General features: G+C 38.4%; 1 protein-coding gene across 1 annotated transcript in view; it reads right to left on the reverse strand.

Annotated features, from left to right (window-relative positions):
• The window catches only part of ELL2 (elongation factor for RNA polymerase II 2), a 74,063-nt gene that overhangs the window by 14,256 nt on the left and 41,841 nt on the right, over window positions 1-17,966 (reverse strand). The window contains exons 3-7 of the mRNA XM_047729384.1: window positions 16,361-16,482; window positions 11,639-11,802; window positions 4,215-4,474; window positions 852-976; window positions 621-708 (exon numbers count right to left, since the gene is read on the reverse strand). Of these exons, the coding sequence (XP_047585340.1) occupies window positions 621-708; window positions 852-976; window positions 4,215-4,474; window positions 11,639-11,802; window positions 16,361-16,482 (759 nt within the window). The remainder of the gene's footprint in view (window positions 1-620; window positions 709-851; window positions 977-4,214; window positions 4,475-11,638; window positions 11,803-16,360; window positions 16,483-17,966) is intronic.

Consider the following 17,966-nt stretch of genomic DNA (forward strand, 5'->3'; position numbering starts at 1 on the left):
CTTGGGAGGATGGTCCAGAGAGAGGAGCATTTTGTCGGTAGCACTGGTAGATAGGTCTGCCCCAAACCAGGGAACCAAGGAATCTCTTGGGGGGAACTTAAGCTGGAAGGAGTGAGGTCTAAGTGGAGTATTCTGATTGGGATCTAACCGAAAAAAGTACATTAGAGAGACATGTCTGAAAATGACGGAATTTTTTCTTTGCTTATTTTAGAAACATTTTTCCCCAAGAAAAGTTTTCTCGAACATCTTTCAGATAATATTAAAGATCTTCAATTTTCTGTATAATTTGAGACTGGATATGGGACTAGATAAGTCTTCTAGTTAGTGACCTAATAGAAAAGTAGATAATCTTATAATACATGTAAACTTTAAATATGGAGAAGCAAAGCAGATATTAAGCACTTTGACAAGCAGTGCTGTGTAGGGAAAAAGAGGTCTGGGCTGTGAGCTGGGACCTGAATTCTAGACAGAGCTCTGCCACGATAACTAGTTATATGACTGGGAAGGCAAGCTATGCAGCTTCTTGGAGCCTCCTTTCTCTCATGCATAAATCAGACCACCTGAACTAGGTGGCTCCTGAGGTTCACTTCAGGGCTATGATTATGTAATTTTGTGAATACCTGAGGAGAAGATGCAGCATCTCTATTAGAACATACAGGAGATTCTGAACGGCTGGTGCTGGCAGCATTCTGAGATGGATTTAGTTTTCTGTAAAGGGGACACAAGTTCCAGTTATGGGGAGAATTTTCAAATGTTCCTGACAAAAAAGCTTACCTTTGTTTTTTCCTTCTCAACACTTAAGTAACAATGACTAAAACTTTTTTTTAAGGAAAAAAAAAAAAAAGATTTACCTTGAGAGCACGGACTCTAATGACCGTCTGTCTATTTCACTGTATCCAGGCCAGTCTCTTTGAAGCTCTTTAAAAACATAATCCTTTAAGGTATATGAGAGGTCCTTTGGATTCAGATTAGCTACCTGGTACATAGTATGAAAACAGAGCATTAGATCTTTTTGCTACTTCCTAACCCAAAATAGGCAGCATTTTGCTTTACACTGAAAACAACTGTACCAATTGGCCCCAAAGGACTGCTAGTTTTGCATATGCCAGATCTCAATTAATGCTATTTGACTTCATTTGGGAAATTTAAACTTTATATAAGTAGCTAAATATTTTATCCCTGAACATACACTGTATGTCATATTTCTATTCAAAAAGCCTACAGTAGGCAAAAAGTAGAGGGAGGTTTATTTATTTTATTTTTTTTTTTACTTTTATTTATTTTTTAAAAAGATTTTATTTATTTATTTGACAGAGAGAGAGAGAGAGAGAGATCACAAGTAGACAGAGAGGCAGGCAGAGAGAGAGGGGAAAGAAGTCTCCCTGCTGAGTGGAGAGCCCAGGACCCTGAGATCATGACCTGAGCTGAAGGCAGAGGCTTACCCTACTGAGCCACCCAGGTGCCCTCTTTTTTTTTTTTTTACTTTTTTTAAAGTTTTTCTAGTCTAAGGAGTGAGGTTTAAGAACTTCATTATTTACTTCTGGTCATTAACTCCATTACTTTTGAATCACAGTAAAATCCTTGGTCATTTGTATTAAGTAGAAACCAAAGAGTTCCCAAATGCTAGGTTATAAACTTTCCCTTCAGTAATCAGCAGAAATTATCTCCATAAATAGTATCAATTCTGATGCCCTTGTCTGTCATTTTCTTGGCTTGCTAAGCCTGCTTCTTGTGACTGCCAGTTCTCCTGAAGAACCACTTATTCAAAGTCCTTGAAATTCCTGAAAACCAATAAAAAGAAATAACCCTCAAATTACTGTTATTAGTCAACCAGTTTATTCTTAAGTGTAATCTTTTCCTACCATATAACTGCAATTCCTAGAGTGTCCAGGCCTCGATCCCACGAACAATACAAATATACGGATTCAGGTGCCAAACCAAGAGTCATTTTTAAGGCTGGCAGAAAGATATTTCTCCTGTCATTCTCTACTGGAATGGTCTTTTTTAAACAGCTTCACTTCTTTCTGTGTCCTTCTAAAGTAAAGTACTATCAAATGTATTATGGTAGTTTATGCTTTTCTTACAGTAAGGAAAGCTATAAGAAAAGCATTAATAACATTAACGTTAATGTTGTTATAAAGTAGAAAATGGTAGGCTTAAGATTCAAATTTGCAAATACATTAGAATGAGACACAACCAGATTTCTCAAAATGGAAAAATCGCCACAATGCTTAGCTTTCCTATTATCCTTGGGACGACATAGAGTTAAGACCCCATTGCTTCTCTAGGCTTCAAACTGGGATATTCTCCTGTTTTCCTCCTCCTCCCTCTTTTTTTCTTTTATTTTGTTTTGTGTGTGTGTGTGTGCACTCTTCTATATGCTAGACTGCTTAGGAGCTATCCTCTGTTTTCTTCACTGTCATCATCTTCACCTAAGATTATTTCATTCAGCCCTAAGGCTTTCTTTATCTTTTTTTTTTTTAAATTTATTTAAGTAATCTTTACACCCAACGTGGGGCTCAAACTCATGGTTTTGAGATCAAGAGTTGTATGTTCCTTCAAACTGAGTCAGCCAGGTGCCCCAGCCCTAAAGTTTTCTCGGTAGACAGTCCATATGTTGCTATCTCCTAATTTATAATTCCAGCTCCAACTGTCTTCTGAACACCAGACCCTTACATGTACCTAATGAATATCTATCACCACTTGGGTATGTCTAACAGACATCTTCCAAACAGAATTCCCGATTGCCGAACATACACTTGTTCCTTGCTCTCCCTCTCATCTCAGTCAATGGCTCAGTATCCATTTAGTTGCTCCATGTAGTTGATCTGGGTGGGTTAGAATCCAGACACTGGCGTTTTATTAAAGTTCCACAGAAGATTCTAACGTGCAGCTAGGATGAGACAATGCTCTAGATTCTGCCACATGATCAGTACTAATGACACTCATGTCCCATTTGCTGCTGAGTTAAGCACATCTACACTTTAAAATCTTCATGTCTGTATACATAATCACTTCACTACTGACATCACCAGTATCCTCTGTGTGAATCAACTGCCACCATTTTGCCATCTTATCCTCTAGCCTAGGAGGTTAACTTACAACTTTTCTGGAGATTCAGTCACCAGGTATTTTGTGATTTGTAACCTGAACCTCCCTCCTTCCCCAAATAAAAAATCGGAAACATATACACTCTCACCCTTATTCACATTCATCCTGTCTTTTGAGCTCTTAAAACTGTTATGTGACATAAGGATTTAAATTAAGTTTTTCCAAAAAGTACTCAAATAATTTAGTAAGATCCTTGAGACTGCCCAAGACACTTGGAGATTGGTTAACCCAGAACTGGAGATTTTGACTTTATTCTTTCATAATATTTAGTATCATGACTTGAATAGGAGAATAAATGAAAAAACAGACTTAAAAGTATTATTTTTTGAATAATTAATGAAAACATGCAGGTTTATATTTTTTAATGGCGAAATTTAAGAACTTTGGAAATGTTACTGCTTTAGAAAAAATTGCATTTGAATGCTATAACATTTATGACCCAAAATCAATACAAAAAATATACAGTTATAGTCTGACAAACTAGTACTTCAACAAAACTAATGATCTACTTTTATACTTAAGCTTTTGATTTTAAGGTAATTGATCGAAGTTAATACACACTCAAATCCCTTAATGAAGACAAGTGAATGATCTCAGCATACTCAGTGGTAGAAAAAGGCAGAGTAAAGAGCATGCAAGGCAAGACACACTTAAAACTTGTAGATAAAAATACTCTAGCTTATACCAACCGAAGACTGATAAAAATAAATTGTACAACTTCACCTATATAAACGAGTAAATACTACAGCAATAGTTTAGGTGATTCAAGACCAAAAAGAGACAACAGAAACTTATTTTTATGGAATTTCAGAGCAAAATTTGTTTAATTCAAATGACGATAATGACTTGATATTTACTTTTTTTAAATTAACAATTCAGTAGCCTCTAACTTATAAAACCTACTATAAATGCTACAGTTCAATTAGTTTTTTAATTAAATGTTTAAAACAAGATGACTTAATATTTAAGGACTTATAATTCATATACCATCGATCAAGATGATCCTGAAATTTCTCTACCTCAAATAGCAACAACAAGAAGCCTTCTTACATGAGCTTCTCAACAAGAAAGTACAAGGAAGGAACTCTCTCCAGGTATCTCACCTGCTGTAGAATTGCTCCGAGGGAGTTCTTGTCTTTTTGATTGACACCATCTTTCTGCAGTCGAGCCAGCAGCTCAGGTTTCTTGTAGGCCTTCAGTGCCAGTAAGTGAATCACTCTGTCCCTGTATGGCCGCTGAGAAACACTGCTGCTGCCATGTGTCTTTCGAATCGTATTTGCAGGGTTCATGGGGGTTGACCGTTTCCTCTCGGGTACTGCATCTGAAACAGCTTGAGGCGCTTTCCGAATCTGCACTCTTTTCCCTAAAGTCCAGTGGAAATGACACTGTTACACATTTGCAGTTAAGAACATAAGGAGCATCTCAGTTTCCTCAACTCTGATTTAGGTACTTCTTCATTTCTGGAGGGAATTAAGGCCTTTTTATTTCAGTTTTTACTCTAAAGAGATCTATAAACAGAAAGCATTTTGAATAAATGGCCTAAAATTATGGATTTGAAATTGTTTTGATAGAACTATTTACTGGAATAAATATGCATATAGAATTATTCTGGTCACTTAGCTACATATGGTACATTAGTGACACACTGTAGCAACAGACTGGAAATCTTAAGGTCATAGGTAGTTCATGTTAAGTGGAAATTTAATAATTTCTGTGTTTACCTGTGCTGTTTACAGAACTTATCTACATATTATATGTCATTTCTTTGGCAGACAGAATATAGCAAATGTGAAACGTGAGAAATACCTGTTGGCTCTCACTGAGACCATACTTTTGGCTGAGCTGGGGAATTATCTTAATCTCACAGATTCAGGAACCATGAAAAGGGGGTTCAGACATAATTTGGGATCAACATTCAGAAGGACGTCCACTAGATATTTTCCTTTTCAATAGGCCATACCAAATTTTAGGAGTCAAAAACCAAAACCAAAACTAACCAAACTAAAAACAATCTAAGAGGGCCAGACAAGCAGACATTTCCACTGCAAGGCTGAGGGTACACAGGTGAATTAGACCAACAGAAAAATGGTAAAAAGGAGGCCTTCACATCATTCCTGCCAGGCAAGTGCCATTTGGTAATTAACCCACTTTCTGCTTAAACTTAACATTGGTAAGTGGCAAGTGGCTACTTCTAGAAAGTATCTCTGGGCTGAAGTGACCAGGATACTGCATGCCCAGAGCTATCAGGACATAGCTGATCACTGACAAGACCAGAAAAAAAAAAAAAATTAGAATGACACTGTAGAAGACGCTCATTTTATCATTTCTGAGGTGAAATCTTTTAGCACCTTTAGTACACTCTAAACCTCCAACTCTGTGCCCTCTGGGCAACAGGTGGGGAGAACTGGTGATGACATGCAATGTGGGGCAAGTGCATTAGGAACAAGACTAGCAACTAGAAACAGTGGGTAATTCAGAGCAGTATCTTAAGTGCTATGGTCTGGTCTGGTCTGGTGTGAAAACAGCTTAACTGGGCAGGAGCTTTAATAATAATTCTGTCCATGCTGGGGTCCTGAGGCCTAGCCAGAGGGGCTGTCTACACAATCCTGCCTAGAAATAAAGGAGAAAGGACAGATATCTCACTGACTCTTATATTTCTCTACTGTCTGGACGTAATGAGTTATTAATATCAGATCAAAATATTGCACAACAAAGGAACTCAACATTAAAGGAACACTGCCTAGTAGTAGGAAAAGCTATTAAAGGTGTGATTAAAGTTTTAGAGATAGATCTGGTTTCTGTATTTTTATTAATGTAGAGATAGCTTACCCTAGTGCCAGATGGGCAGGGAACTAATATTTACCATGAACCAATTAAGTGGTGGTGGTGGGGACACCGTGCTAAGATCTGTACACACACTAAGTCTGTAACCTGATGAAACAGGCATGGTCGGTCACTCATGGCAGTCTCACATGGCACAGGTGAGAAAACTGAGGCTTTCTTTCTTTTTTTTTTTTTTTAATATTTATTTATTTGACAGAGAGAGAGATCACAGTAGGCAGAGAGGAAGGCAGAGAGAGAGGGGGAAGCAGGCTCCCTGTGGAGCAGAGAGCCTGATGCGGGACTCGATTCCAGGACCCTGAGATCATGACCTGAGCCGAAGGCAGAGGCTTAAACCACTGAGCCACTCAGGCGCCCCAAAACTGAGGCTTTCAAGGAGATAAACTCAAATGGTCTAAAGTGCTCACTCAGCACTTAGAAAGTTCTGTTATTAGTATGTGACTTTTCTTAGATGTATTTCTTTGTAGGAAAGGTTTTATGAACAAATGCCTCATGTCTGCCATTGCTTCCTGTTAGGTTAAGCTCCATTATGCGTAGGCTGTAGCCACTTTGTTGACAAGCGGACTTTGAATCAGCATTTGATGACTAGCAAAGTGTCAAAGTGAATGGCAGTGAGAGAACAAGTAAACAGCAGAGGAGCCAGAATCAATGTGGTCTGTATGTCCCCACATTGCGAGGATGCCAGCGTCTGAAGAAACACCGAAATTTCTAATGTGGCAACTGCACACCCTCCAATCTACCACTTCTCAGTTGTAACAGTATCAACAAACAGTACTGTTCCTTGAAATTTTAATAGGAACTTGGTCGGGGGGGGAAGCCAGGGTCACAAAAGTTTAGGAAATGTTATGAATTCCACATTCTGCCCCTTGAAACCTGTTTAGCTTACACTTCCCCAAACAAAGCTGGAGCCCTCCCAACCACTCTTCTCTAGGGAGGGGAGTAGACAGTGAGTTTTTTAGCTAAGCTCACATGTACCATGATTGATCATTTAGAATGAACTCAAGCCAGCAAGGAAGGCAAATAAAATAAAAACAAAAAGCCACAGTACTACCAGTGTGTTCCAGGCTGCCCTACCTCCTCTGTATGTCTGACCCACCTCTGATCCTCAGTCTCTGGAGAGCCCCAAGGTCTCATGAGTTTACCGCCACTCCTCCCTGAAGCAAGCATAGGGCAGACAAATAAGGGAGGCTCATTTTGCCCCTGAAAGGCGTATGATGTTTGACAAGAAATTAGAATCTGTCAGGGATATGACAGTAGTGGAGTCTCACCTGGGGCCTAAAGCTAGGCTGTTACTCATACATGAATTTCCTACCCCCGGTACATTCACTTTACCTTTATCTCATTTTTCCTTTACTCATTTTTTTCCCCTTTTTTTTTAAAATGTAAGCTCTATCCAACTTGAGACATGAACTCAGGACCCTGAGATCGAGTTGCGTGCTCAACTGACTGAGCCACCCAGATGACCCACTCTCATTTTTCCTTTAAACAGCCAGTTGTGGGAGTAACCCACTTCTTTTCAATGCTGACAGAGCAATCCAGACACACCGGGTCCCCGAGTTTTACGTAAAGATCACTTGCTTGCTGCCTCCCCCATCAGTCTGTGCCTATTCAGCCAGGAAGGAGTCCTCTGGTTTAACACAAGACAGGCTACAGGTGAGAAAACATCAGTGCTCTAAGTAGTTATGGAACTGAGAGGTTAAAGAAGAAAAATAGAAAAAAAAGTAAAGCAAGAAAACGGGAGGTTCAAAGTTGGAAGAAGAAAGGCTTTATTTTTATTTTTTCACATTTGCCTCAGAAAAGCCCTTTTAATAAAGCCTGTGGGAGAACCTAATTCTCTTCCCAGACTCAACTGCTAATCAATTCCCTGGGCTCCTTTTATAAACAGCAGCAGTGGGTCTGACGGAGATGTGTAATCTGGGACTATATCTGAACCGCTATTTCATAACAAGGAGTCCACTTCTAGCGTCTCCATTTAATATGAGATTGTAGAAGTATTTATCCCTTTGTCTAGTGGCTCTGATTAAACTCTCTGAAAGGAAGGTGTTAAATCAGTACATCAGAAAGAGCAGGGGCTGTAGATTATCTTCTGCAGTGGTTTTTCTGTTCTGTGGAACCTGACTAGAAGCCCTGGCAAACCAACCCAATGCTTTAAAAAAACACTGGCAGGATCTTGATGATGGGGTGACTGTCATGATTTAATACGTAATCCACTGCAGTGGAAACCATCTCCACCATTTGGCACTTATGCTCTTTTGTTTCAAAAGGTTTATTATCCAAATACACACACACACACACACACACACACACACACATAATGGTCACAAAATTTAGAACTACAAAGGACCTTTGATATTACCCAGTTCAAATACCCCTTATCTAATAATTGAGAACATTAAGGTCCACAGATGTTAAATGATTTGTCTAAGGTCATTTAAACATGTATCAACTCATTATAAATAAGGAGGATGGGGCAGTAGTTGGGAAAATTGGAGAAAGAATTCTAGAAATTATACTGGTTGGGTTATTTTATACATTTAAGTAAATATTAGCATGTATTAAAAATTTACAATTCAATAAAATTCCAGAATTTAGGTAACAATCAGTGAGTAGACATACACTGATAAAATGGAGCAGTGGTTCCTTCAAGTGATTCTTGAGGTTTTTTTTTTTAAAAAAAAAAACAAGGTAAAATGATTGTAACACAACAGTGCTCACCACTGATATAAATTTCATGACTAGAAGCATAAATATTCTGAAGAAATAATGATGTTTCATAGGTTAAAGACTCTCCTGCTCTTCTCCAGGCAAAATAAGTTGTTTTTTGTTTGTTTTGGTTTTTTTTTTCAGTCTACAAAAGGATCTCAAAAGCTTCTATTCCTGGGTGACTAGGCCAGGTGACCCAAAGGAGTCACAGGAGGGCTTGTGCCCCAATTCAGCTGCCAGAGGTCTGGCCTGGCATTATGCCAGCACAACCCCTCACCGAGACCAGCATTATTCCCATTTGTCCTCTATCCAGGCTGACACTCCCGAGAGAAGGCTTGTTCTGCAGGTACTTCTAAGGTGGCAAAGGTGAGCTTCTGGCATTATTTTATATGATATATTCAATTATGAACTGAAGAGGTATCTCCTATTGTCTTATGAAAATAACACAACTTGTTAAGGGGCCAAATCCATATCATTTGCTATTTGTTGATACCAACTAGGTGATATGTAAGATGGAGAGGTAATCATAACCTCCCTTACAGGGTGGTTTTGAGATCTAGAGGAGGAACTGCATGTAAAGTGCTAACCAGTGTCTTGTGCACAGCAAGCACTCCAGAAGTGTTTGGTAATATTAGTACCAGAGAGTGAAAGACTGCATTTGAAAGAAATGAGTGAGTCAGATAGTTCTGAAGTACTAAAAAAGCAGGAAGATACAAACAGAGCCACCTAAAAGGAAAGAAATATGGTAAAGGTCTAGCAATGGATAAGATTAAAATCAAAAGGTCAAAACATACCATAACAAAGCACAGTAAAAAAATCAAACACTTAAGGTTTGAATTCTGAGCTGAAGAAATGGAGGCAGTCCAGAGGAGAGCAATAAAAATAATTAAAAGGTTGGGATACAGCCATCTTAAGCAAAGTTAAAAGGAGCTGGGGTTATATGACCAAAAGTATAAAGGCTGAAGAGGTTATCGACAAGACTGAAGCCCAGAGAACACTGTACCGTGCTGGTGAGTGGCCAGGGCACAGAGGACCCAGCAGAGTGGGGTGTGCAGCCTGGCAGGGTCACTGTAGAGCTCTGTGGGGGCAAATGTATGTGTGCGCAGAGGGAGGCCACCCTGTCTGAGAATGGCACGGATGTACTCTGGCTCAAATTTAAACTTTAGATAACCTCAAATTTTACATGGTCACACCTAAAAAATGTAAATAAGTTATCTGTAGTGCCTATAAGAAAATTCAAAAGTTTGAAAATTCCTGCACTTTAGGAATCGTATGAGTTATATGATTCTGGGTGGTGTCAAGTCTGCCATGTAACATGCTGTGCAGATAAACTGCACCTGACCCTATCAAAACAAACACACACGCGAACGGAGGGGGACACCATGGATCATTCAATGGGAACGTACAGTGATCACTGCTGATCTGCAAACTTTGGAATAAATCAAGGTAAAGTTTTTCAGTCAAGAGGCAAAATAAATAAATAAATAAATAAATAAATAAATAAATCATTTTGGTGTTTTTGTTTTTTTTTTAAGATTTTATTTATTTATTTGACAGAGATCACAAATAGGCAGAGAGGCTGGCAGAGAGAGGAGGAAGCAGGCTCCCTGCCGAGCAGAAGCCAGAAGTGGGGCTTGATTCCAGGACCCTGGGATCATGACCTGAGCTGAAGGCAGAGGCTTTAACCCACTGTTTTGGTGGTTTAGTCTTCTAGTCCTTTGTCAAACACACCAACTTGCCTCACTGTTTATAAAATGGTGATACTGGACAGCGTAAAAAGAATACTTTCAAAGCAACAGGGACAGCAAAGTGCGGCAGATCTTGTGTGTTTTAAAAACAATTTGAGATTTAGCCTACTACAGAGAAAGTTAAGTTACTCATGAGGTAAAAGAGAAAGGAGGATGGAAGTTGTTACCTCACTCAGCAGGAAAGGGAAGGTGAAAAATCTCACTGCTAGTAACTTACTGGTTGGGACTGGGCCGCATGGGTACAGATACCTGGGGGAGCCATGAATTGTTGTTAAACCAAACTAAATGTATCTAAGCTAAGCACTAAGTCCCAGGAGCACTGGCTTTGTTCCAAAGAAATACTTATTAAAGACACCAGTGGAGATTCTCAAAGCTGAATGTACTATAGCTGGGTCAGCAATGGGAAAATACAGAAGTAAAATTATACCAAACCATAGAAGGATGTTGATGAAAGAATCTGGTTATTCACAAGACTGTTTTTGTGTGCATTTACATTTCCAAATTTCTATCTTTTCATCATTTACTTATGATGACTTATGTTATTAAACTGACCAAGGCCTCAAAGAGCTCATCCTCACTCTTGATAATTCTTCCTATTACTATTAATAGTCACTGCCAATCAACTCTTTATTAGGGCCAACTGCTCATAAAGGAGAGACTCGTCTTGCTGATCCAGTCTTACTTCTTCAGTCTGATGGATATTTGAGTGAGCTGATGAAGATGATAAAGATGATGGGGGTGGGCAGCCTCTTAATTAATGGATAGATGAGGATGAGAATGCATGAATGATATCACAATTGAGGTACCAAAAAGGCATCACCCTTTTGCTTTAAGCATATTTTATATTTTGCAATAAAAATTCCATGTGCAAAGATCCTCTGAAATTCTACTAATAGATTTTACTGTAAAAATAATCCTACAAAAATGCCAAAGAAAACCTATACTGTCCATCATTGTAATGATATCCAGTGTCCAAGAATACACAACAGTACCACTATTACAACCTCACATAGTAAAGTAACATGACCAGAACCCAGTATTGTAAAATAATAACAAATAGCTGACAAAGGATCCGGGATTTATGAAAGAAGTAAAACTTTTCGACCATTATTATTATTCAAAATGTTCTGTAAACTAATTCTGGGTTAACATTAGGTTAATATTACCAGTATTTACCTACAGTGGTCTTGAATTATTCCAATCAATCTGAGAAGGAAAACGATATCTATACAAACCTACATATGGTCCACCAGGTTTGATAACTTTTGTGCTTCGGTTGCGGGATTCCTCCTCTGCCTGGGTCATTCTTTCTCGTGTCATCTGATACGAGTCGTTTGTTGCACACACTGTAATTTTATCTTGTATAAATCCCAGACAATTGAGCTGGGAGGCTCCAGAGCTGTCAAGTAAGATGGTGGCTTTGTTAGAGATGTCCCTCATTTTGCAGAACAAAGGCAAGTGAGAAATGTATAATCTTAAAATCAGTAGCCCAAATAATGGCCTTGCAATCTGGGAATAACTAATATTAATAATCTGAAGTGTTGAAATTCAAAATTATTTAAATTCTTCTCCTTCATTTCATTATCACGTTTTAGTCATATTTTGAATAGAATGGGTAAAATGAACTCTCAGAGACCAAATCGGTAAAATTCTGAAAATAATTAGTATTTGTATTGAAGACCAGAGGAGTCTCAATGAGCACTGTAGTTTTACTTTCATTTTATAAAAAATTTTCTACCACTGATATGAAAAATGTTTAAAGTTTTCTTTTGGAGTAACCATAATATGCATGCTTTAGAAATGACTAGAAGAAACAGACCCACTGTGATGTTTTAATTTTTAATGAGATAATTCATTTTAAGGCCAAAATATTGCTGAACATTAGGATTTATCATAGCCCAAATATCCTAAACATTTGTAGCCTTTTATTTGCCATTTTGTTAAATCTCTACATAAGATGACCTATTTGTGTGGCAAATACCGAAGAAAATACTGGACAAGAAATTTTTGTAAATCTTTTTTGAAAAATTTTTATTAAAAAAAAAATCATGAAAATTAACTTTGGCCTGGAAGATGGCTCCATTTCAAAGTATTATGCTAATATTAGGAGATCTTGGTAGCAGTTACACTGGTATTTTATTTATATATTTATTTTAAAGATTTTATTTATTTATTTGAGAGTGAAAGACTGCGCAAGAGAGAGAGCATGAACAGGGGCAGAGGAAGAGGGAGAAGCTGACTCCCTGCTGAGCAGGGAGCCTGACACAGGGTTCAATTCCAGGACCCTGGGGTCACAGGTAGACACTTAAGGAACGAAGACGCTTAACAAACTAAGGTACCCAGATGCCCTTATGTTAGTATTTTAAAAAGAAATTACTATGGCCTTAAAACAGACTGGAATATAGAAGTAATGAAAATGTCACTCTACCTCTGCTACTCTATTTCCAAACTAGCTTTGTTATGAGGCTAAGAAATAGGGTTGATAAAATTTCTGTAGATTCCTAATAACTGTACAAATGCTATTTAAGAAAATAAACCAGTTCATTCATCTCATAAATATTTATTAGGCAGGGACTGCACACCAGGCAATATGTGAGGGTCAGACTGAGACAAGGGCGAAGACAGATGTGGCCCCTCATTCAAGAGGCTGTCTAATGGGTGACAAGCACTCTGGAATTCATGACACAGTGTGACAAATGGCAGGGAGGCAGGGAATCCCTAGGAAGGTACTTCACCTGGATTGTGGGCAAGACTAAAACTTCCTGGAGGAAGTGATGCCGAAGGTGATCTACAGGGATGTCTACAGGGTGTGTGTGTGTGTGTGTGTATGTGTGTGGAAGCAGGGGAGGATAGAAGTTTTCTGGGAGGAGAACCAACCTGTGTGGGGCCCAGGGGAAGCAAAAGTTTTCAGTATGGCCAAAGAAAGCTGGAAAGGACAGTTACAGATGAGACTGAAGAGGGCATGAAAAGTACATCATACAGGGCTTTGGAGGACTTTAGACTCTGTCCCAAGAAAAAGAGAGACTGAAAACAGGGGAGAGAAAATACTTATTTGTACTGTGAAAAGGTCAATCTGACGGAAGAAGGGACTGGGAGGTTGGGGGCACAAAAGTGAAAGCAGGAGACCGCTCAGGAGGCTACTGAAGGATTACTGGCAAGGAGCAAGAGCTTGAACTACTGTGGGGTAGTGTGAATGCAGAATAGTAAACAGAAAAAAAAAAAAAAAAGAATAGTAAACAGATTCCAGACACAGTGAGGAGGTAGAATTGACAGGGTTTGATAAGTGATTAGCCACTGGTGGAAACAGAGACAAGTTAAAGATAATACCAAGGCTACTAGGTGTACCTGTCTGAATGCTACAAGACTAGTGAAGGAAAGGAGGGAGGAAGGCTTAACCCATTAGGGGAAGTGGGATGGAGGAGGAGGAAAAACGGTAAGAAGAGACTACAGTTTGAAGTTTTGGTGGGAGGAAATTTGAATTTCAGCATCTCCCCCAGAAATTACTTATTAAGTAATTTAAATAGTGAGAATAAGCTAAACCTTTGCCAACCACAATGAAGTTACAGCTTATACCATTCAAAGTCAAAAAGACATCTTTCCACTAAACAAAATAAAGCTAAAACCCTGTAGGCAAGAACGGACTCCCTGGAATTGTCTACTCATCCCTTTTCAACTGAGTCACCATAAAAGTACCTTAAGAGTACCTTAAATACTCTGACATATAAGCATTTGACATTTGACATGTAAGCATTCCTAGAGCCTTTCCCTAGCCTAGCTCAGTTTCCTACAGTAGACTGTGCATTACTCTACGGGGCTGTCTGCCCTGAACCATGTATTTCCAAGAGGCCTGTGAATGGACAGATTTAAGGAATTTTTGAAAGGTAATTTTAACCTTGGGATTTCCTCCATTTTAGATATGATAAAAGTGACCTTCAGGGAGAACCTAAACTATAGTAGAGACAAGAACCAAGGGAAAAATAAAAATTCAACTGAATAGAAAAGGTGGAATGAAATTATAAAAAAACAAACAAACAAAACTTGCTTGCCAGGTTGAGAACTGAGAGTTTCAGGGCTTTTGTTTTCATAGTGGCAATTTCAATTTATACCCATGCAAGACCATTTTATAAAGCACCTTAAATCATACATTTATAATTGGATCATACTTTTATAAAACACACTTGGCTCGTACTAATGTATTTGCCCCAATTTTCTCACAATAACTGTTTCATTTCTCTTGCTGCATCATGTAGCATTTTGTAAGTGACTTTAAATCCTTTTCCAAACAAGCAAGGTAGGAAAAAACACACAGGGTGTTTATGATCTAAGGGAGAAACCTATTACCTATGGTGCTATCACTGGTTTTGAAGACGGGACTGTTTCTCAATAAAATTCCTAATGGGACATAGTTCAATTTGATGTCTAACTGCTTTCACTATAATAAAATAATTCTCTAAAGGCAAGCATTCTAAGTGAAAGCACCACAATTTGAAATTGGTGTGCTCTATGGTATGTAAAGAATACTGGTCTGGGAGTTAGGAGGGCCCAGTTTTTATTCAGCCTTATCACCAACTCACCAGCTGGATAACTATGAATACGTCATCTGTGCAATGAAGGGGCTGAACTACACAATCACCACAGACCCTCATGCTTGATGCTTTTGTAATCTTCTGCAGTGCTGTCCCACATCTCTTTCTACAATTGTGAAAATGTTTTGTATCTGTGCTGTCCATTATGATAGCCGCTAGCCATGTGGCTACTGGGCCTATAATATGTGGTAAATGTGAATGAAGAATGAAATTTTAAATTCTATTTCACTTTTATCAACTGAAATGTAAACAGCCATATATGGCCAGTAGCTATCACAGTGGATAGTACAGAAAAGTCTATATGATCTACAACATACACAATTTATACCAAGAAACATAAATTTAGGCGTGTGTAACTTTTAAAAAGCAAAATTAACATTTACTCAGGAAAATGGCATATTAAGATAGAACAGAAAGTTATTTAGTCACCCTAAATGTGAGTAGAAATTCAGAACTCCTTCAGTGAAGTGTCTTATTTTGTATCTCTGCCTCCCATGCTCCCTTGCAACACAGCTTTCCTTTCCTTTCTCCCACATACAGCAAGCGCTTACACAGTTTCAAGTACTGCACAGATGAGAGATAGGGATGGATCATGGCCTGGGACACTTTGGGCCCATTTCAATGTTCTCAGAATGCTGGGGGTTCTAAGGCCTTGTCTTTATCCAGGGGCAGAACAAACTCCCCCTACTCAAGGGGCCCATTCTTTAATCAGAAACAACCACAGCAAAGACAAGTCAAACAAGTAGCTTATTGTTTACAGAGGACCTAAGTAGATAAGTGTTCCATGGTACCCTGGGATGTGGGTGTATAGTCTTGTCTTCCTTCCTCCTTTTTTTGTTGTATTTTTTTCCCCTTTAAAATTAGAAGTTACTGCTCTACTGGGGTTAATTTCTAGTTTCCATCATGCTGCAGCATAAAAATTTCTGAAAATCTATCTTAAAACAAGGCTTGCACAGGGAAGAAAGAAAGGGATATACAAGATACACGTATTTTTTTTAAATTCCTTTACTCTGGAGTGTGAACGTTGAGTATATAATAAGGCACTCTTACTTAAATACAGTGAATAAAAACTTTTAAAAAATTCTTAAACTTGTCTTTAATTAAAAAAATAATTTTTTATAGATAAAAAAATCTGTACCTTAAAAGTTCTTAAGGGCAAGAACCTTAAAATTTTTATGATTATATCCCACAGTGACAAACATAACTGTTAGCACATAGTAGGTATTCAATATTTCTTAGTAAAAGAGCTCTATAATTCAATTCATAAACATTTATGGAATGACTACTATACATTTTATTGTTTAAGTGAAAAAAAAAAAAACCTCAAAGAAAAATTATTCTCTCTTCAGCATTATCTTGAAACATACTTACCTGGAGAATGTTTGCTGGATGCAGTCAAAGCTGCCCTGAGGGTTGTCTTTACCCACATTTGACAAATAGAAGTTAAAGGTATGCGCTTCATTGGGGGGATCATTTTTAGGAATTTTGACAAGCTAAAGGTAGGGAAAAAGAGAAACATCTCAAATTATATATTTGACAAACAATGATCTGATGACTCACTTAACTGTTTTTCAAGTGACACTCATTTTATAGGCAACCTCTCTTGAGCATTTAAATTACCAAATCACTGAAGGAATCAAGCATGTATACCTAAAAATCAAATCACTCATTTCCATTTTCTACCCTTAAGTGTCAATAATCACTTCTGATCAATAGTTTAAAGAGGAAACCTCTTCATTTCAAACTAGCAAATGATTATAGTTCACACAAAAGAGTCATTAGTGAATTTTCTAAAAAGTAAAAAGCTTTTCCTCTTTAGAGCTACACAAGGTTCTGTCTCTGGCTGGCATGTCGCCCTCCCCAACCCCACCACTGAATAGCTTCTAGATATTTCAATGATCTCTGGGACAGAGACTATATCCTAAACTTCATCCTCTTACTATATATACGTTTCATTTTCATTTTTGCTTCTCTGAGTACAGTTTTGGAGATGACTAGCAACATAAGGTGAATGCCATAGTTACATTCACAGCAAAATGCGGAGGGGTATTTCTCCATGCCTTAAGATTCTCCTACCCTCATATTTACAGAATAGGGTCAACAACCTGGAGAGAGGATTCTGTGGACTCTAAAGCTGAGCCCATTACAACACTGTGGAAAAGGCAAATGTTTTTTATGCTCTTACTCAAGGTCTAGGTTTTCTATATCAAAAGTGAAAGGATGGGGTTGCTCTAGATCACAGAGCCCCTGTATTAGGCACATTTTCCTGGTACATAGTAGGATCTCACTAAACATCTGTGAACAAATGAACTGAAAACTTCTCACTGTCTTTCAATGGTTCCACCCTTTGCAGCTCCTAAGACCTTGCTCCCCTTGGGCTTGCAGGGGCTACCATGGTTTTAGGTGATAATTATGAAAAGGATTCACTGGCGAGAATATAAAATATGACTTCCTGCTTTCCAGCCCCCAAATACATAGTCTTAGCAATTCAGGAGATGAGTAGGAAGTGGGGGGTAGGGTGGGGGAATGTTTCCCAGTTCTCATTCTTTCCCCACCAAATCTGCCCTTTCCAGTATGGTAAGGTGAAGATTCAGAACTAACTGGTTGCCAGCCAGCCAGACAGACAGACATATTCATGAATGTGCTAGTAAGCATAAACATGTGTCACTTCTGCTTGGTCAGGAAGGACACCCTGCAAGCAACTCTGACTTGCTCACTGAAACACACCAAGCTTCTGACCTAAGGAAGAGAATTTTGTTTGAAACTACCAAGCTACCAATTCTACAACTCCCTGCCACCCCACAAAAACCAAAACAAAAAAGTAAAGAAAGGCAAGAAGGGAGATAATTTGCAATGTCTAGTGCACAGCAGACATGTAATAAATGTTGAAGGAATGAATGAGGTAGGAATAAGTCAAAGAAAAACATCTTACTTATATGGGGTAGAAATAAATCAAAGAAAAACATCTTTTCAGAGG

The sequence above is a fragment of the Lutra lutra genome, chromosome 5 (assembly GCF_902655055.1).
Source record: "Lutra lutra chromosome 5, mLutLut1.2, whole genome shotgun sequence".
NCBI lineage: Eukaryota > Metazoa > Chordata > Mammalia > Carnivora > Mustelidae > Lutra > Lutra lutra.